The sequence below is a fragment of the Rousettus aegyptiacus genome, unplaced genomic scaffold (assembly GCF_014176215.1).
Source record: "Rousettus aegyptiacus isolate mRouAeg1 unplaced genomic scaffold, mRouAeg1.p scaffold_m13_p_4, whole genome shotgun sequence".
NCBI lineage: Eukaryota > Metazoa > Chordata > Mammalia > Chiroptera > Pteropodidae > Rousettus > Rousettus aegyptiacus.
In genome coordinates, this window is record NW_023416307.1 from 154,642,428 (window position 1) to 154,663,942 (window position 21,515).

At 48.0% G+C, this 21,515-nt stretch overlaps 1 protein-coding gene and 1 pseudogene across 4 annotated transcripts; one reads left to right on the plus strand and one right to left on the minus strand.

Annotated features, from left to right (window-relative positions):
- Nucleotides 1-284: 284 nt before the first annotated feature.
- Nucleotides 285-20,569, minus strand: CDC25A (cell division cycle 25A). 4 transcript variants are annotated; one of them, XM_016149822.2, is made up of 15 exons: nt 19,893-20,566; nt 18,840-18,913; nt 18,049-18,091; nt 17,517-17,553; nt 16,956-17,054; nt 15,034-15,153; nt 12,429-12,563; nt 11,793-11,867; nt 10,284-10,457; nt 7,090-7,188; nt 5,399-5,461; nt 5,205-5,303; nt 4,694-4,824; nt 2,398-2,509; nt 285-2,160 (listed from the first exon to the last, which is right to left on the minus strand). In XM_016149822.2, the coding sequence occupies exons 1-15, from the start codon at nt 20,060-20,062 to the stop codon at nt 2,020-2,022; spliced, it is 1,572 nt and encodes a 523-aa protein (XP_016005308.2). In that variant the 5' UTR covers nt 20,063-20,566; the 3' UTR covers nt 285-2,019. The 4 variants fall into 4 exon arrangements, with proteins under 4 accessions (XP_016005308.2, XP_016005307.2, XP_016005310.2 ...); XM_016149821.2 differs by having other exon boundaries at nt 16,956-17,057; nt 19,893-20,558; XM_016149824.2 differs by lacking the exon at nt 15,034-15,153 and having other exon boundaries at nt 19,893-20,569.
- On the plus strand, nt 5,712-5,830 carry LOC118602246 (annotated as a pseudogene).
- Nucleotides 20,570-21,515: the final 946 nt, after the last annotated feature.

Below are 21,515 nucleotides of genomic sequence, written 5' to 3' on the forward strand. Positions count from 1 at the left end.
TAATCCATATGCAGGAACAGATTGTGAGGGAATGTCAGTGGTTGAGGCAGGTTTTTGCTGTCCCTATTTCATCATGCAAATCAATCTGAATGCAAGTTTGTGATAACTAGAGATCAGAGCAATAACTGGAAGTCGTTCCAGCCGCTCTTGAGGCCTGGCTCTGCGAGGCCTTTGACCTCTTGGGGCAGGTGGCTGCTCCAGCCACGGGTTTTAGTCAAGCATGGTCCCACAACCTCAAAGGGAAACACAATTCTCATTGAATCTATCAAGAATTAGGCAGAAAATGGGTTCAAGATTGTTTTTATTTTCGAAGCCTGCAACAGTTGGTTAGCAATGCTAGTTAAACTGGTATAATCCGAAGGCCGTTCCACCTCCCTTTTCAGGCCCAACAAACAGAATTCCTGCAAACAAGATTAGAGACCACCCGAGATGAGTCTCACTGTGTGTGGGAACGGTCCTCTCCCTCTCCCCTCCTGTTCCCTGTTCCCCACATACTTTTTCTAACAAGATTGTTTTATAGCCAAATGCAACTCAAACCCATTAACACGGAACCAGTCATCTCCAGTATCACCGGTTCCCTCCCCATCCCCAGAATAGGAAGCCGAGGCAAGAGGGGAAACTGACTCTCGTGTATGAGACAAACTTGGCTTCCACTCCCCAAAATGGAGCAAAGATGGCGAGGAGGCCGGCGCCTGAGGGTGGGGATGAGCAGGAACCAGACAGGCCTGTCCAGAATCAATCGAGTCAGCCCCAGCTCCTTGAGTGGGAGGTGTTCCTTTGAGACCCCTACTTCCTGGGGTTAGGTAAGGACGCAACTGGCGATGCTCCATCACTCTTTGTCCCTCAAATCGAAACATGATAAACTCAGTTTTACCTTTGAAACCCACCACACTGCCTCCTGAGAAACACAATCCAGTCTTCTCTGCCAGTGCCCGCCCCCTTGATGCCCAGGGCTCCCGGCCCTTCTCCCCAGCCTTGGATGGGCCAGCCAACACTGATTTGATACTCTTTGACTCATAAAAAGACTTTTTTTTTTTTTTGGGAAATTAAGTTATCAAAGGGTATCAGAGTAATAGAAGGAAGATACTCAGTGTGTACTCCCCTCCCCCATCCCGCAGAGCCCACCCCTCCCTGCCCCCCCATTCTGGGATACCTACACTACCACGTCCCAACACTGACCTGGGGGTGGCCCCATGGAAGCTGCCAGAAGTGCTTTCCTGACTGTGACTCCTATACCAGCCAACATCACAGGGAATTGGGGTGAGGAAGAACAGGGTCACCCCCCAAATAGATTTCGCCGGCCTTTGAGGTAGGTCTGGGAGGTTTAGCTTATGTCCTGGGGCCAAGGCCGAGTCCGGTGCCTGCTCCCACCAGTACCTCGGGCCGTGGCTTTACACAGCAGAGCCCCCTGGGGTGACAGAGCTCCCGGTTCTGTCCCACGACTCCACAGGTTTGCCTCTTCTCCCCACTCCCTTTTTAAATTAAAAGCAGAGGTAGTCCTTGGGATAAAACCCTATCTGGAGTGGCAGTATTATGACGCAACGCAGCAGTTAAATAAGTCTCCAGGAGTTAAAAAAAATAATAAAGTGATTGATGAGGTTGAATAAATTAAAGATATGGGTTATCCCACAAAGACCATTTCCTTCCTGGGCTGTCTTTGGTATTTGGCCAGCAGCTTTTCCCTTTGTGTTTCTTCTCTCCACGTCTAGTCTCTTGCCCCTCCCCTCATGAGGGGACGGTGCCCAATAAGGCCCCGGATGGTCCCTTCCAGCTGTGGGGAGAAGGAGCCAGAACGTCTTGACTTGGTGCTCAGAACTGTGCCGTGCCACATGCGACAGCCTTGGCAGACTGTCCTGGTACAGGGACGGAAGAGGCGTAGCCAGCAGGATGCTCCGGGCTCCAGCGCTGGGAGTGTGGCAGGTAGGTTTCAGGCAGGAAGCCCTGGGCCCTCTCCAAAGGTCACACAGCTGGCCCCTGCGCTCGGGTCTCTCTGCAGCAGCGGGGAGGGTCACGCTGTGCTCAGAGCTTCTTCAGGCGGCTGTACATCTCCCTCTTGCTCTTCTCCCCGGCCCAGGTCCGGCTCTTCGTGCGGAACTTCTTCAGGTCTTCTTTAAAGTCCTCGTGGTGCATGGGCCGGTAGCTGGGGGGCTCACAGTGAGACTGGGGGACAAGGCCGAGTGAGGTCAGGGTGCCTCTGCTCACTCCTATTCCTGCTCCCCGCCCCTGCCCAGGGCTTCGAGGCTGCGAGTGGCAACACAGACCTGGCCAGCGGCTCCTAGGGCCCCTCTTGCGCAGGGCAAATCCCCAGACCCCCGGCAAAAACAGCCACGGCCACCAGGCGGATCCAGCTGGCCAACCCAGGCCAGGGGTGGCCACGCTCTCCAGAGCCCCTCTTACCTGGCATTTCAGGAAGAACTCCTTGTATCCGCCCTTCAGGACATACAGCTCAGGGTAGTGGAGTTTGGGGTACTCGTTACCCAGCCGATCCCTCTCCCTCACGTAACGGCACCTGTAAAGGAGGCCACGGTGAGGTGAGCCCTCCCACGCGGACAAGCGGTGACAGCGGCTGCAGGACGCCCTGCACGGGCCCTCCCAGCTCATCCCTGGGAACGTCAGCGCGACTGGCGAGGTCCTGGTCACGTGTGATCTTTAAAAAGTGTCATTGCATTGCAATGGAAGGCAGATGGTCTCTTCCCCAAAGTTCCTTCTCCAGGCTAAACAGCCCTAGCACCTGACCCCTGGCTCAGTGTCCTCCTGGCCACCGCCTGCACTTCATCCGTGGTGACGGCCTCAAAAGCTTCCTACTCCTTCCCCGCCCTCTCCCTCGCCCCCCGTCTGGGGGGGCTCCTCCTTCCTGTGGCTTCTCCACAGGACAGCGTGCTCCTGCCTCGGGCACCTACTTGCAGCAGATGCGTGGGGTGCATACTGAATGTTCTTCCTTGATGTCCTCACCTGGCTGGCGGCTCCTCGCCGCCCAATCCTGGGTACAACAGCCAAAGGCTTCAGAGTGGCCTACACCTTGTCACCCCCACGCCCTGTCCTCCCCCATCACGCTCCGCTCCGGGCGCTGCGCTTCCCGCTCGCTGTTCCTCCAACCTGCCTGGCAGCTCCCGCCTCTGGTCGTATTTTTCTCAGAAGCATCTCCTAACACGTTGCACACTACGCATCTGTGATGTTGGCCTGCCGCCTGCCTATTCTGAAATGCACGCTCCTCGAAGGCAGGGGTTTCAGTCTGTTTCGTCCACTGCCACCCTCCCTGGTCCCTGGAACACTGTCGGGCATGTGAGCGGCGACAGGAATGTCTGCAGAGGGAATAATTCCACTCACGAATGGACGTGAGGTCTCGCTCTAACCCCGACCCTTTGTGTGATTGTGGTTTTGTATTAACGCGAGGCCAAGTCCTCGCCCTTTGGAGACAGCCGCCGAAGGACTTGGGGAGACACGTGCCAAGTGTCTGTTGTAGCCAGGTAAAAGTGACAAAAATAACAGCACCCGAAACGGAACGAAGCGCGCGCGGGGAGAACCTCTTTGAGCTTTGAGACGGTTCGAAATGCACAGGTGGCACGAGGACACGGCCGCGGGGCCTCTCGGCCCGTGCCAGCCGAAGCTGCCCTCCTCCCGGCCGCCGCGCTAACCGTCTGCTGGCACTTGTCGCAACGGTCTTCTGTCCCCCACGGGGACGCCCCCGCAGCGGCTGGCGCCCGTCGGGCCTGCCCGCTGCCGCGCTTTCGCTGCGCCAACAGCACCCGACACGTTCCAGGCCTGCGGTCCGTTCCGGAGGGGCCTGGACGGCAGCCGGGCAGCTGTCTGTCCCCCCCTCTGGCTTTTCCACATCATCATTCACTTCTGCTCATATTTTTCAGCCAGTCCTGTGACACCATTAGCGAGAATGCTGTTAGAGCATCAGGATATTACTTTAAATCTTAAATGAAGACTGTTTTATTGTAATTATACTTTAACCAATTTTGGTATAAAATAGATCTTCGGGTAGTTAAGTTCTAATAGGCCTTAGATACCAAAGTCCTAACAAAAATTTGTGCTAATTAAGGGGTATGTGCAGGGGAGGTGGGGGCGCAGTGGGCATTTCTTCTCACCCGATGTGGCAAATAGTATGGAAATATATGACCCACTCCTCTGCAAACACAGATGTGACAAGTCAAGTGTCACAGTGAAGACTTCACTTTTCTGGGATCTGCATATAGAGCAACCGCATTGTACCCGAAGGATGTCACCTGAGAACAACAGCCTCGCAGGCAGAACTAAGGACAGTTGGGGAAAGTGGGAGAGCCATAGTTTAAGTCACTATAAAGGAAGGTTAAATACTGAGCCACACCCAACGGCGGGACCAGCTCAGGAGTGGGGGTGGTGTCACAGGGCCAGGTCTCCAGGGCATACTGCCCAAGCAACACTAGCACCACAGACAGGCTGGACCGGAGAAGGCCGCGGGCCCTTCACAACCGAAACCGTGAGGTCAGGCCTGAAAACCACACTCAAGCGGCTTATGACAGTGACTGCTGAGTAGAGAAGAATCTGAGAAAACGTCTGCTACATGCAAATTCACATTTTCACAAAACCGTGCATTCCCGTGCCACATGCGCAAGCTGAGGCACGGAAATGATGGACGACAGGGGGCTCCGAAGGCGTGCCGCACGCCGCCAGGCCCCACAGAGGCACCCGTTCTGCTGGCACTCACATGCGAGGGCCTCGCTCCGAAGAAAACTCGCAGTGGAACACCACGATGACGCGCTTGCCGTCGGTGGGCACGATGGGCTTCTTGAGCAAGAAGTCTTCGACCTCCTCTTCCATGTGCAAGTTCACTGCGCCCTGCGAAGGCACCAGAGACCCTTGGCGCCCGCCCATCTCACACCTGAGGTGATAGCTCTGAGCGGGATCTTTAAAGGGGCACCTCAAATTCTGTTATGACTGCATACTCTCAGTGCTATTTGTGAATCTGGGGACTCCGAAAAGCCAGGAGAGGATGGCAAACACTACACTGTATTTAATTGCACAACACGGTAGAGTCCCGCAGGCCAGGGGACAAGTGCACCAGACGTCACGAGCCGTTCCCACGGGGGTCTCCTAATTCTCATAACCAGCATGTGAGCAAATAAGCAGCCAGGTGTCACCACCCTCCATTAAGTCACGGATGCTGTCTAGGGTGCCCTGTATGCCTCCCACGTTCGCCGGGCTCACCAGACGCATACCTTGATGTGGCCTCCCTCGTACTCATACGGGTATCGGCAGTCGATGATAACGAACTCTTTAATGAGGTTGGCAAATTTGCCATTCAAAACAGATGCCATCTGTGGAGAGAAAGCCCAGGGCAATTGGCTTTGGCTGCCAGAAACAACTAGATTCAAATATACCACGTGAAGTAGTTTCCAAAAGGGTGACTTACAATTTCTGGAGAGATGTATTTTAAATCCTGATGCTTTCCAGCAACTGTATTAAATAGATAGCCCTTAAAAAGATATATAGAGACACTTAGCAAATCTACATAGCAAAGCCTATAAACACAACATTTATACCACTTACCTGCCTGGTAAGAAGCAGCTTTAAAAAAACAAACTTTAATCTACTAGTTAGACGAGTAATCTGCTAGTTACTCGTCTAGGCACTTAATATCGGGGCATTTAATTTTTAAACAAACAGATTTGTCAGTCCTTAACTCAGTAGCCATACTGTGAAGAGCAGTTAAAAAACTCAGTGAAGTCTATGGCCATGCCACCCTGAACAAGCCCGATCCCGTCTGATCTCAGAAGCTAAGCAGGGTCGGGCCTGGTTAGTACTTGGATGGGAGACCACCTAGGACGATCAGGTGCTGTAGGTATAAAAAAATATAAAAAAATAAGGGATTATAAACTGACAAGGTCCTTGCAATCCATGAGGTCAACCAAGGGTTGCTTTGCCTAAAAAGTAAATAAATAAAACTCAGTGACAAATGCACCTACTGTGCCCAGCATGGAGTTAGGCAATGGAGATGGAAAAAATGAGACCTCACCTGGCCTTGAGGGAGAAGACGGCCCATCAGCAATGACTCGTTAGGGCAAGTGCCCGGGTCAAAGGCTCACCCACTCCCATGGCCATGTGCAGGGTCATTACAGCAAATGTATTGGCTTTGATTCAAGTGGAAGGGTCCACAAGAGAGAACACACCCGGGTCTTTGCTTGCTCCTTCCTTTGGACTAGAATTCTCCCATTTTTAACCTACTTATTCCTCCCTGCTCCTTCAAAACCCCCGCCCCACCGGCTGAAATATCACAGGTCCGGACCCCGCCCGCTGAGACGACAGCCTTCCTTTTTCCTGGCCTGCTTACACTGTACTGACATCTACTCCACTCTGCCGTGGCTTCACATGGTTCCTGTCTACGTGGTTAGACAGGTCTCAGTGACCACACGTTAAAGTTTTTGAGGGAAGGAAATGGGTCTCATTTTTGAACCTCTGCCTAACATAATAAGTACTTAAATAAGTGCTAACTAAATTAATGAATCAAAGATTGGTCTGGTAGCCCTTCGAGTCACATGTGGCTAGAGGAGCTACTATTGACACATTCCCTGTCCCACCCTCATACGTCACAACAGCTCACAGGTGGCCAAATCCTTCCCATAGGAAACCCCCATCAGGCCATCAGCAGATCTTCCTCCGGACCCCCCTGGGGGCCTTTTCCCTCAAAGGCCATGCTTCTTTGGAGAACAGAGAAATTCAGTCTCAATCCTGGACCTTTTAAGATAACCTTGTGATACATACTCTTGTAGTGAGCTTATAGGTTTATTTATGCTTTTCTGCAATACTATTTTTATGATCAGAAACACAGTTTCCAGAAAGCCTGGCCTTTGGGCTGGAGTCAAGGTGGCTGGTGAGTGGCCCACTACTTATTAAAACCTCTGATTAGCACCAGTAAGGTCTACAGTCCCACAGAGACTAAGATACACCTGATTATGAGTTTGTTTCCTTATCTTTAAAATTTTCAAACCATGTCCCTTTTGGGGTGGCCCAGGAGCCACCTTAGGGAGGGGGGAAGATGGGAGTTCTAGGCCACCCACCAACCCTGCCTCACATAGCCAAAGGTTTGCATCTGCTGGCAGTTACCTTGGAGAAGTCTCCGATAAGGTCCCTTGGGTCATTATCCAAAATGTTCTCGATGGTCCCTTTTGAGGAAGACACCAGGGATAAAGACTGATGGAGAATCTGTGACAAATCAAAGGTAGAAACTGAGGCTAGGACTGAACAGGACTTTTAAAAACATTCACCTGGAATGTGTCACAAAAAGATTAAACATAGGCATGCTTATGCCTATGTTTAACAAATAAAGACTTTTTATATTTTATTGAATTTGGAGAGAAAAAACTGGTTTACTGACTAGGTCTACTATTATTTCACTGTCTGAATTGCTCTGAAACTAATTTCTTTCTTTCTTTCTTTTTTTTAAAGGGATTAAAAGTAAGGCAAAGTCTAAAAATGTATTTCTTAGCTCTGTTCACTGAAAAGCTCTAGGCACGCCACAGGCGTCCCTGGAGGACTGTGTGGTCTCTACTTACTATTTTTTGCTAAAATCGGGGCTTTTTGAAGTGACTGACTCCAGGTTGGGACAAGGAAACTATCAGACCTCTAAGAGCATGTCAAAAGGGCTTATCATGGGAGATAAGAATTTCTTAAGCTCTAAACAAATAAAGATTGATAAACTGAAATACAAGAAAATCGGTTTACCAAAAGAACAATATTGAGTAAAAGAAAAGGCAAGGCTGCATGGGAAGATATCAATCCAGCCAATAAAACATTTCATTTCTGAATATATACAGTACTCTCACAAAATAGACAACTCAACAGAAAAACGGGCAACAAACTTTGACAAGCAATACAGAGAGGAAAATCTAGGACCAAGAAAGACTATCAAAATTCAAATTAAAACCCCAGACAGCATATACTCACCAGAATGGTTAAAATTAAAGGAATAGACAACCCCAAATACTGGGAAGGAAGTGGAAGAAATGGAACTCTCGCACACCGTTGAGTATAATCACTCTGGAAAACCATTCAGTGTGTGCTACCACTGAAGTGACTAGCCTACTACCAGCATTCTGCTGAGAAATGAAAGTGTACACTTACAAAAAAGGGGGGAAAAAAGAGAATGTTTTTAGCACAGACCTTATTGGATCAGATTTGAACAAGAAAAGGCATTTAGGAGACAGTTGGAGATGATATTAAGAAAATAAAAAGGAAAACCCCAAGTCTGACAAAAGGAAATGAATATTTTAAAATATTGATATACAAACAGGAAGCTTTCTGAAAGGCAGTTTGTTGACATGTACACAATGCAGTTTCACAAACATTCCTGTCCTTTAATCTTGAATTCTGCTTTTAATTGGAAAAAAACGAAATGTTCATAAAGTACTTGATAAAATATAAGGCACCAGGCCTAGATGTTTTCATGGCTATGCTATAGCTAACCTTTTAAGACAACTGATATTTACTCAAACTTTTTCATGCTAAAGAAAATAAGGGCAGTTTTCCAGTTTCTTTTATAATGCTTAATACCAAAATAGGCTATAAGGGCAGTATAACGAAGGGAAAACATGTACAAACAAAAGCAATTCTAAGTAAACACTTCAGCAACCTGGGCTAGTTTGAAAATCAGGAAATCTATGAATAGGCCAAAATATATATAAACAAATTAACAAAAACACAGTAAGCACAGCTGAGATATGATGTTTTGCAGGCTTTAGTTCACAGAATAAACAGAGGAAGCAATGCAGAGCACCAGAGGACTTAGGTCCAGAGAACCAGGACTAAACTTTAAAGACAGGTCACTCATCCAAAGAAATGTTTAATGGTCAACAAGAAAAAACAAGACGCTGAATCTCGGGAAACAGATAGGAGTTACCACTTCCCACAAATCAGAATAGCCAGATCTCCTAGGAAGGATACATTTGGTGCCTGGGGAGATTTTGAAGAAATGTATCATTTGTTTCTGGCAGGCACCTGCACCCATGACTACTTTTAGAGAACAGAATGAATGCACGTAACATACTTTCCCAAACAACCTCACTTATTCCCCAAAAAACACACATGCAAAGATGGTGATTATTGTAGCTGTTTATAGTGTTAAAAATCTGGAAACAATCTAAATGTTAATTAACAGAAAAACAGCATATCTATAAGGCCTCTCATGCAGCTTTTAAAAAATAATTTACTTTTGTGTACCGACCTACAGGGATGTTCATGATATATTAGTAGACACAGTTCCAAAATCACATGAAGACAACTACTAGCAATGCAATTAACTTGGCCAATCAGGCAGAATTAGATATACTGAAATCGACACCAAAGAGCATACATTTTTTTGTGAGTACAGGTAAAGTCTTTATAAGAATTAAACCTTTATTAGGCCACGAAAGGTCAGAATTAAATGAAGGAAATAAAGGAACTAAAATACCTAGAACTAAGTGACAAGGGAAAACACTATGAAGTCTCAGGGCAAACCTAAAGTAGTGGGAAACTTAAAGATTTCAATAGATCAGGGGAAGATTAAAAACCAATGAGTTTAGCATTCAATTCGTGAGGCGGGAGATGGTAACCCAGCAAACTTGAAGAAATAAGCAGCCCTAAGAAAAGGCTGCTGCTCTGCCAAGCCAGAAGACAAGACAAGGCAAAACTTTCTGACAACGTAACACTCTGCTCCAGCCATCACTAAGGGGAAGATCGTGGTCTTACTCCATGTCCCATCAGCAAGTGGCGGAGAGCTTAGGCTTCTATCTTTGCCCAGCTGTAATTAAATGCCGCAATCTCTACTCTACTGCAATGATGTCAGCGCAGGCCTAGCGAGAGCTCAGACTTCCGCTCCCGCCCAGCAGTCCTGAGGCCTGCCTTCACCCTACGTGTGAAACGAGGCTGTGTTGGGGAACCTGGTTTCCATCCCCACCTTCCCCACGGCATCAGAGGAGGCCTGCTAAAACAGAAGATTTACATAGACCAGAGTCTCATGATACCCCAAATACAAAAGATTGAAAAATCACTCATTACACCAAGAACCAGGAAAGTCTCAACTTGAACAGAAAAAAACAATCAACAGAAGCCAACACCATGACACAGATGTTGGAATTATCCAAAAAGGATTTTTTTTAAAGCAGCTGTCATAAATATGCACAAACAGGCAATTATAAACACACTTGAAACAAATGAAAAACAGAAAGCAAGTCTCGGTAAAGAAAAAGAACCCAATGGAAATTGTAGAACAGAAAATCAGTTTCACTCTCCTGGAGCAAAAAGGAATCTGCAAAACTAACCTCCTGGGGCTTCTCTGGACTAGCAGCGTCCTCCGGACTGGCCCAAGCCATGCTCTTCCTCCGCTTCGTGCTTCCAGGTGGCGACTCCTCTTGAGATCTTTCTGGTCTTTTCAACACTGACCGCGTGGTAGAGCTACCCGGGGAGGGGGAGTCAAACAGCTTGCAGTGATTACCCTTTGGGGGGAAAAAAAGAGCCAACTTTCGTTAAAACTGGCTTGCTTGCATGGTTAGAGAATGGACCTAGGACTTCCTGGGATGGATTAAGATTCACCCTAAATTAGGAAACACAATGCCCATTCACCTAGTCCCATCAGCTCTTGTAGGGTCTGACACCTAGTAGATACTAAGTACCTGGTGCTCAATGCACACGTACTAAGCTGGCATTACATGGAGGTGAGGAAGACAATCAGTGCCCTCAAAAAGCTTCCTGTCTACACAGGGTTTTAAGAGTCAGGTAATTGTCACCTTGCAGGTGGGAACACATTTTTGACTTCCTCTGCCCGTTATTACATGCGCCTTGCTTTAACATCTCAACAGATTTTAAACACACGTGGTACCCTCCGACCCTCCATGCCTTACTATCTTTCTGGCTCAGAAATGAGTAGCCACAGGAACCCTGCTAGCTCCTGCAGTGGCCACCTCCTAGCTTTGCTAAAGTCCTGTAATTCGAAACTGGTTGTTCTTTTTTCTGTATTTAAGAACAAGACGGATTCCCCATCAAAAGGAGCCTTTCTGCCCATAGTACCTATCACAGGTTTGAGTCTCCTTATTCTACTTAGGTATTCTCTCAATGTGTTCTAGTCTCTCCATACCTTCCCAAATGTGGAAAGTAAAACATGGTAATCCGGCATGCTCTCTCCACCCCAACCAGAACAGGGCAGGGTTAGCATCTTCTTTTTTGGTTCTGGGCCGGGGGTTTTCCAGTCAGCCCCGAGGGACAGTGCCAGTGGCAGGGCCACCCGCTGGGCTAAGTGAGTGCGGATGGCGCCTGTAGCGCAGGCTTTCTAATCACGCTGCTAAGATCGCATTCTTTTTGTCAGCTACAGATCATTCGCTCATGATGCTGTCAATTAAAATTTAAGCTAATACCACATCTTATATAGTTTAAGAATAATGGACTCTTTTAAATTCAGTTTAGCAGGTATGTTCCAGATATTACCCAATGACCTTAAACCCTAAAGGTTTAGGGGCCGGAGTTGTACAGAAAGGACATTAACTGACCAAGAACGGTTGGGATGAACTAGAAATTGTAAAAACAGGAACTGCATGCATGTTACCCAGACTTCCTCACACACCAATGAGGACAAAAAACTTGAAAAACACAGTGTGCAGTAACACAACACCAGTGACCAGTCAAGGCCCATAGATCCAAAACCAGACTCTCAAATGAAATAACCTGATTCTCGTGGTGACGTGAGCAGAGGGCTAGTTTTTTGTTTTGTCTAAGTCCACTCTGTCTCAGAGGCCCAACTACTCCAGGCTCCCTCCGGACACACCAGAACTACTTACAAGGTTCGTAGTTTTTCTCATGACAAGAGGAGCTGTCCAGAGGCTTGCCATGCAGGATGGGGTCTCTTCATCATTCTAAAGAAAAGAAAGACGGTTACAAAGATCCAGTAGAGTACCACTAATTTAAATGCTTTAGGAGTGATTTTGCCTGAAGAACACCAGACAGGTCTGGATAGGAAGTATCTCATGTCTGCCCCTCTTCCTCACTCCCCCACATTTTAAGGTCTGAAGAGAAATACATTTTATTATTCAGTTATCTGAACACAGCTTAAAGCACCCCCATCCCCATGCAAGGAGGGATCTAGTCTCTTCAGCTTTAGGCCACATGGTTGCCAGTCAACCAAAGTTTCACATCTCTTGCACAGAAATAGACTGTGAGCTCCTTCGGGGTAAGAAGGATTGTATCGGTGTCTGCTCTTCAAGTCCTCCACAGGATTTAAATGGGCTAGAAACACAATGTCAGTGAAGTCTCAGCAAAGGAACAAAATTATCAGCCAACTCGAGCCCTGGGGAATCCCTGTACTTTCTCACATGACTTCTCTCAGGGTAGTCAGTGAATGGATAGGAACACACACACACACACACACCACACACACACACACCACACACACACACACACACACACACACACAGTACCTTCAAATTCTCTCCATCGAGAAGGTCCATGAAGCCATCATCCTCATCAGACAAAGCGGCAGTCACAGGTGACTGGGGCATAAAGAGAGGAATGAAATTCCCTGGTTCACGACTATCTCTTTCATTTGAGGAAAGCTACAAGACAGAATTCATGGCTTGTTAATAAATGATCAGCTTTAATGTCTTTGGATGTGTCACCAGTTTTTATGAAAACATACTATATTTGTTATAAGAAGTAAAATTTTAGCAGCTACTAATCAAAGGAATATGAATCTCAAGGCTATAAATGATCTGATGTCCACACACAGTCCTGAGTCATGTCAGGCCAAGCAGCCTTCACAAAGAACTTTCCCAGAAGCAATTCACCTTACGGTGGCATCTGGGGGTAGCCTCTTGTGAAAGACAGGTTTGTTTTTTCAGAGGACAGATCTACATTAGGGTTGGGACAACATGATAATCTGCTGAAATGAGGAAGGGTGAGAAGATACAGGTCTCTAGGGAGACCACAAAATGGTCTAGAGAATGCTTCTGTAACTCCAGTTCTGACAGAGGGAAATAAAGGGTGTCCTGGTTCTAGAAAACTCTATCCTAATTCTTTAGACTTGGATTTTAAATGATAGCTGCTTGGTTTTTAACTGAGGAATTACTGTGTGCCAGACACTATACTATAATCCTCACACATATATTCCCATTTAAGTCTCAAAACACACTAAGGGCAGTCCTTTTCTTATTTAACAAACCAGAAAATGAGTGCTTAAGCACAGTTCCCAAGATCACACAGCTCACCTGTCTGACTCCAAAACCTAGGCTTTTCTCCTCACTATACTCTCCCTAGGAGAGACCATTCCTGGAGTAAAATTGGGGCCATCTCATTAGGCAACCCTATCTCGATTTGTAGGGGAAACCACCATTATAGAACTGGTATATATTTAATATAAAAATTTAAACCACTCATGTATCTACCACCTAGAGATAAACACTGCTAATACAAACATTGCTGGTACTTTATCTTTTCCACACACATTTCCAAAGCCAGGAAAAAAGTTCAGAGAGATATATAGATACAAAAAGTTCAGAGTAACAAGGTGGTCCCAAGATAAGCCATACAAATATCCTTAGGATCCAAATCCCCTTGGGGTATGAGTGCATTAAGAAGCCCCCAAGCCAGCCCCTTGATTTTCTGGGTGGATCACTCACCTAGGAATCCTCTCTGCAGCTGGCCTACTCTGGTTCAGGCACTAACTCTGCATTGCACCATGGGACAAGCTCTGGGCTGTCCCTGATCCTGCACAGGGGCACCTGAGTACCCCCGGGAAACGCTGGCAGGTTTCTAGCTAGCAGAACCTATGAGCAGGTAACTCTATGGAGGCAACAGCCTCCGAATGCTCACATCATGTTATAACACGAGTTTTTGTGACCTGGGTTCTCGGATCCCTAGAAGCAGATGTGCCATAGAAAATGACGAATGAATCTCTGGACAGGACTTAATTCTTTCTCCACAAGTCCTATGCCAAGAAGCCATTATGAGGAAAGACAGATGGAGCTTGGAGATTAAAAGGATACCAAAAAAAATGCCCTGACATAATCAAAAGCCAAACTGATGAGATTAGCACTGGCTCTTTCAGTTTGTACCCTCAATAGCGACAACTAGGGATGACCAAGTGATCACAGGGAATCCTGGCTTCCAGCATACGCACACTCAACATATTCAGTTTGGGTATCCAGCTCTCAAAGTGTTACTGCGTACTTGAGAATCAGAAGGTTTTATTAAGTCCTGATCTTCTATTTATCTGTGTCCTTTGGCAAATCACCCAACCTCCCTGACCACACCTTTCCAATCTGTGAAAAGGATAAATCCAGCTACTTCTCAGGCTTATGAAGATAAAAGCCAAGAAAACATAAAAGTGCTCTTTGCAAATGCTAGACAGCAATGCTGGCTGAACCCACACCTTAGACCACGAGCCAGTCTGGAAAGTTTTATTTCCAGGTGTAAGTTCCCAGGAAAACCTGGAAAGCAAATGTGGTCATTTTGCTCAAGTTGGGCCTCTCCCGTCTATAGCTGTCAGATCACCAGTAGGAAACTTTGGGAGTAAGACAGTCTGTCTGGCAAATAAATAATCCTGAGGCACATGGCCCCAAATACCTTCAAGTAGCCCAAGAGGCAACGAGTTCACAGAAATCCACAATAGTTCGTAATAAATCACCTTTGGAAGAAGCCAAGTGCTCTCTCCAAAAACCACTCTGGGAAGTATCTCTTAGCACTCAGATGCATTTGTGAAAGAGCAAGTTTTAAATAAGACACAGAATCCCATCCATCATACACATAGGACAATGACCCAGGTCGCCCGCTGATCATTTTCCCGGAATCGACGAGGTCAAATATCCCTCGCTAAAGTCCAACATTTCAGACATGCCATCTCACTCTGCTTCTGCCTGTGTGCTCTCCAGACACAGCAAAACACCAAAACCGTGACCACCGCGTTTCGGAAGACAAAGTCAAGGTAAAGACAGCAAGAGCTACTGCAGTGTCTCCGACTCCAAGTGAAAGAGGGTGCTTTCATTCTCTCCCCGTCAGGAACCTCCCTACGAACGCCAGAGCACATACCATCCGAGCCGGGGCAGAGTTCTGCCTCTGTGCGAAGAGATCTTTACCCTCCTCAAGTCCATGAGGATGCAGGCAGCCACGAGATGCAGGTCTTATTGGCTTCTTAAACTCAAAGGCTTCCTGCAAGACAGTAGAGTCGAGACATCGTCCACTGTCCACGGAAACCACCTCCGGGGCCTCGGCTACAGTTCAGGTGAGACAGCCGAGGGAGTGGACACCGGTCACCTCCGTCACTGCCTCCAGACTAAGAGTTTACCCATTTCTAACATCAACACTGGACTTGCGTAGCTAAGAATTTCAAAGACTCTGTCAACAACAGCTAACTTCTAATGCAGCATTTTTTTTCTCTCATCACTTTATTTTTCCTAACACATTTCTGCCAAGTACACAAAACAATGAGTTACAAGCTAAGTCAACAACTTCCTAAAATCTAAAGCAAAGTAATTTCAATATGACTGTGAACAAGAGGCACCACACTTTTCACTCTAGATTTATGTCGGAGGGCTTTGTATTTTCTACCTTCTTCCTAGGAGAGCATTTATTTCCACTTAAAATTACTGTATTCCGTACTCAAAGCAATGGAAAAAAACCCACTACCGGTTTACTCGACATGGACGAACCTCACATAATGCTGAGTGAAAGATCAGAAGAGATAGCGTACACACTGTGCGATTCCATTTACTTAAAGTTTAAAAGCATCTCAGAATCCCCCTACTCTAAAATATACATGTTAAGAACTTGGGATTAAGTGCTAAGAGCAGTAACGGCTAATGTCAAGAGCATTTACATGCCAACACAGTACTAAGTATATCCTATGTATTAGCCCATTAACCATCAACTACAGGAGAAACCAGGCCTTCTAGGTTACGTGATTTCCTGAAGATCTGGCTTCCTAGCCAGACAGGACAACCCCAGAGCGAGAGTTCTCCGACCTATGCCATTTCCCCTCCAGAACGGAGCTCAGAGCAGGCAACCCTATGAGAAGCCAAGTTTGGTGTGTGTGTGTGGGGGGGGGGGTGAGGATGTGGACCAAGCTGGCATGGGACAGCTCTGGACTGTTCTACAGTAGAAAGGACTACACAGAGGCTGACACAGTCTCCTGAGCACTCAAGGCAGGAACTCATCTCTGTATTCTCCCTCAGGACGTCTTGCTTTGCCAGAGGAATCACTGGGAGAGTTCATGGAGGCGGTATACCAAGTCTGGAGGATTATAAGGCTTAGGAATTTTAGCAGGAAATGGAAAAGGGGAGAAAATATATATGGAAATATATAAAAAGAGTGGAACAGTTGAGCTAATTCATTTAACTATTTTGGATGCCTGCCCTGTGCAAGGCACCCTGCCAGCTATGAGAGAAAAGCCAGGTCAGGGTGTTCTTGGACTTCTGGGTGGACAACCACAGGCTCACCCTCAAAGCTACCATTTCAGTTACTCAAATTCCCTGGGACTTGTTGGCTCTGTTCTTTCAAATACTGTCAGGCAGCCTTTTCCTAAACTTACAACTCAGCCCAAGGTCAGCACAAAGAAGAAAGGAAGGCCTGGGCAGACCCTTCCAGATAAATTATTCATGAATATAATTATTCCTAAGAGCTACCATCTGTGCGACTCCTACCTGCCAGGAACCTTATGAAATCCTTTTGTCTACATTATCTCATTTAATTCCTACAACAGAGTTGCTAGATACTGCTGTTCCTATTTTACAGAATAAATAAATAAATAAAATTAAAAACTAAAAAAGAGAAAAAACTCGCCAAGGTCACACAGCTAGTAAGCAGCAGGATTAAATTCTAAGTTTCTCTGACTCCAAAGACCACCGTGACTTTGGTGAAAGTTTAGGCTCCCAGAAAGCAGCCCAGCCACTTCCATGTAAGCCAATGACACTTGTGGGTTTTATCTCTGCCGTCTACATTAATGCCACACTCACGTTTTCCTTGTTCTCATCCTGGTCCATCAGCTGAAAGACATCGTGGTCAAGAGAATCAGAATGGCTCCTCTTCAGAGCTGGGCTACACCCCAGGAGCTTCTGCTGTCAAAGTGAAGAAAGGAATTAGGGTACACAAACGAAAATCCAATGGCAACTCAGTTCTCAAAAGAAAAAGAAATAGGGACGGGCCTAGCAATTCACACGGTGCAGTAAATGTGGCCAGTGTTCCTCCACCTTGTCAGGACACAGGACATAAGTTCCCGCTATGTGGCTTTACACCTAACCCCACAAGGCCTGTGGTCCCTAGGAGGGATTTAGGGCTGCCAAATCCACCTACCAAATAACATCATTTGCAAAAAAAGAACCCCTCCTGGTTTGATAACTCTGATAATTAGAGATGGTGGGAAAAACCCTCAGGAGACAGGTATTGAAGCTTTAGGAGCATAAGTGGTTATGAGACTGAGGGAAAGCAGTCTTCATTGTCTAACTAAAAGGTCTACTATCAAGGTCACTCCGGTAGCTAAGCGGCAAATAATAGGTATTAGTTCAAAATGAACTTACAGGTAGGCAATTTATTCTCCTCATGGGATTGTCAAGGCTGCAATGAAATCAGAAGGTAAACATGAAAATAAAGCAGGTAAAGAAGTAGTCACATCGCAAGACACATTGTGCCTCACCTATAGTTTGAAGGGTAGTCAAACTTTCCCATTTTAGGCAAGATGAAAGAACAGCTTTTTGATGCTGTCCTGTTCTCACAAGCACCCCCAATGCTGGGCTTCAAGGTGAAAACAGCAAACCCAAGTGTTGTCTTAAAATGCACACCTTCTCTTAAGGCTATGATGTCAGAGGGTGGGGCAAGGGCTTGGGTGAGACTCGAATACAACACTAAATTACAGCTAAGATAAAGGAAAGAAAGTTCTGAAAGCTGCTGACGCAAACTACTCATTCTCAAAAGGGACCAGACTGCTTATAGGATCCAATTTTACGAGGGAACACTAAATCTAGAGCTCCAGTCTGGGGCATGATGAATTTCATTTAAAAAATTAAGAGTTATTTTTCTAAGCACAAACATTTAAAAGCAGTGAATACATACTTTTCTTTACTATCCAAGGGCCCAGGAGAATCCAGACAGAAGCCTGTGAGAAAATAAAAACATCTTTCATAAAATAATACACGAAACACCATTTTGTTATTAAAATAAGAATCCTAGTACTTTTTCTTTAAGCCAGTCAATAGACACACGGCTTTGAAGATTTGCCAGAATTGAAGTTGAGTCTCTATTTGTCAAAAACTTAGTATCTGCACAAGTCTTGACATTTTCATGGTATATCTACTAACCCCCCTTTACTACTTGCAAATACCAGGAAGACAAACAGGGTTTGAGAAGAGAATAGAAATTGAATTAAACAGGCTTGCTTAGTTATGTAGACAGAGGTTACCCAGTAACTTTCTGTGAGTTCTACCCATGGAAAGAATAGACAATCCCAGTTTCCTGAAAGAGTTGTGATTTCAAATATTTTAACTTGTCAGATTATATGCATAATTTGGGGGTTTGGAAAATACAACTATGCCATATGACAAGTCGGTTTAAGTATTTATTGCCTTCACCAAAGGAACACCAAGAAAGGTGCTCATCTCAGCAAAGCAGCAGGGTGGAGACTGCTCAGCACCGGCCGGACCCACCAGTGCCTGCCTAGCGCCCATCCACCTTTCTTCCCTGCTGTCTAGATAACCAGACAGGAGGGTAGGTGTTCGCTCCTGACTCATGTGGTCCCTTGCCACATGCCACAAAGTTTCTAAGTGAAAGCACATGTTTCAGCAAATTCCAAATATTGCTCCCAACACAGCAGACACATGACAAACGCGGAGGACTTAAAACGATACCTGAATCGGTTGACTCGGAGGAGCCCACTCTCTGCAGACTGTTGTTTCTCACCTCCAGTGACTGTTCATACTCGCTGAAACCAAGAGAAATCATTGTTTCTAGGACATAACCAAAAGCTTACATACAGGAGACAGGCTGCCACCTATGATGGTTACTTCTAGACCACACCATGGAACACTCTGCCACCACAGCAGTCAGCGAGCGCGCACTTCAGTGTTAGAGATGAGAAGGGAGTGGGGTGGGTCGGCACTGGTCTGGGTCGCATGATAGGACAGGATGACGGTGATGAATGTTGGAGCATTTCCTGAAATGGGAGCATGTGCTCTGGGTACAGTGCCAGGAGCGCGGATGAAAAACGAATAGGACAAGTTCCTGCTTTTCAGAGGCTGGAAGACCTACGCCACATGTACTTACTTAGAAAACAGGATGTTCAAGATTGAAGGAAAAGCAGCTTCACCACAAACACTGTGGGATGCATTTTTTGCTATGAAGAGAAGTCCAGGGAGCTTTTGGGTATAGAAAGCTGAGTAAAAAGGGCTGGCCTGAGGAATGCATCGCGGTGGACATCACGAATGTGCACAGGGCGAGGGGCTGCGCTGATTTTGCACAAATCCCAGGAAAGAAAATGCCACGTCCCTTTGTTGAGAAGGAACAAAGCTCACAGGAAACTAGACCCTGCGAGGTGGTTCAGCGAAGGGTGGAAGCGAGCGCCGAAGAGGGCCTGCTCTGCCCCGTGGGGGTCGATCTGAAAGAACTTCCTGGGATAGAGACAGAAGAGTACCCGGCCATCCCAAAGGGGTGGCGAAGGTGGGGGGCCCGGGACGCCCCCACCCCCTACCGGGCCCAGCTCGGGCTGAGGGTAGCCCTGGGGAGTCCGAACGGCCTCTCCCGCCCAACATTCCGCCTGGGGGGGAGGGTGCACATGGCGAGCCCCCGCCAGGCGGGGCCGCTCCCAAGCGGCGGAGAGGTCTGGCCCTTCTCGCGGCCTGATCCCCCCGAAAGCGGTCTGGGAGGTCAGCGACCTGGGACACCGCTCGTCCACCCCTCCTCACCTGCCCAGCCCCTGCAGTTGATCCATGGTGACCGTCAGGTTGGTGACAGGCGACAGGCCCCCGGCGGCTGGCGCGCCGAACAGCGCCTTCACGACGGGCTGTGGCGCAGGAGGGGGGCTGCAGGCGAAGAGCAGGCGGCGGCGGTGCGAGGGCTCCGGGCCCAGTTCCATGGCTGCGCCCGGCCTCCCGGGGCTCCCGCTCTCTCCGCCTCCGCCTCCGCCGCGCCCGCCCCGCCCCGCCGGCACTGGCCTCAGCCGCGCGCCCCGCCGCCGGCGCCCGCGGGTCAAACACAAACACGACCCCGCGGTTCAGGGACGCGGCGGCCGCGGGCGAGCGGCGCGGACGGGCGGGTGTCCGGGCCCGGCAGGCGCCGGCCACACGCACGGGTGCTTCCCCCTCGCCCCGCGAGGCCGGCGGGCGGGCGGGCGCCGGCAACCTCAAGATTAAATCCAAACAAACGCAGCGGGTCGGAGAGGGCGGCCAGGGCAGGGAGGCAACGGCCCGGGCTCACGCTCTCTTCGCTTCTTGCCCAGCCCGGGGTCTCGAAGACCTGAACCGATTTTCACCTCCCTCCCGGGCTGTCGCTGCCGAGAAGACCTTTCGCGGTAATAGCTGCTCACTGGGGACAGCGGCTGCCCCGCCCCCCCTTTCCTAGTTGGCGCCAAACGGAACCCACCAATCACTAAGCAACTTCTCCTCCTCGCTCCCGAATGGCAGGTAGGCTGGACCAATAAGACGGGAAGAAGGAAGCCGCTCGTGGGACTCTGCGAGGTCACCTGCTCTCAGAAGGGGGCGGGGCCGAGGGAGACCAGGGCCGGTCCGGAGGAGAGGGGGCTCAGAGGTCAATGAAAGGCGGATCTTCCCCGGTGCATGCCGGGGAGCGTAGTTCCCGCCCCGCGTGGCAGCCCAGGCCCCTCCCACCCCCGTTGGGCTGCGGCTGCACGGCCCCCACCTCTCCCCGCCCCCGCCCGGCGCCCCAAACGCTGAGCATATGTGGAGGCTGGAGAAAGCCATCAGGCCACTGGAGGCCAGGCTGAGAGCCCAGCCTTGGCTCGACCTGTAACCGTGCAGTCCTGTGAGCCTCTCTCTTCCACTACGGGCCACCACGCCCCAATTTTATGAGTGAGGGAACTGAATGACTCTAGGACTGGGCACTGCTCATCCCACCCACCCCCATACACACCAGGGCCCAATTCTGGAGGTCGTCAAACTGCTGGCCACGAACTGCTGACCGCACAAGACTTGAACCCTACAATACCACCTCCCGGGGAAGCTTAGCATTCACTGCTTACCTCCATTTTAGCTCAATATATTTTCTGACAATCACTTCCTTCTCTTCCACCCTTTCTTACCTGAGTGGGAGTTCCTAGATTGCAATACCATAAATTAAATAATAGCTAACGCTTATATAGTGCTTATGTGCCAGATGCTGCTCCAAAGTGCTTTAGCTGAATTTATTGATTCCTTACAACAACACTATGAGAGGGGAATTATCCTCATTTTATAGATTACCATATTTACTTTTATATGCCCTACGCCGGTGACAGCTCCTAGAATGACTGATTTTATAAGAAGGACATAGGTACAGCTGCAAGTGGACTGTCTGCAGACAGCATGTGTAGA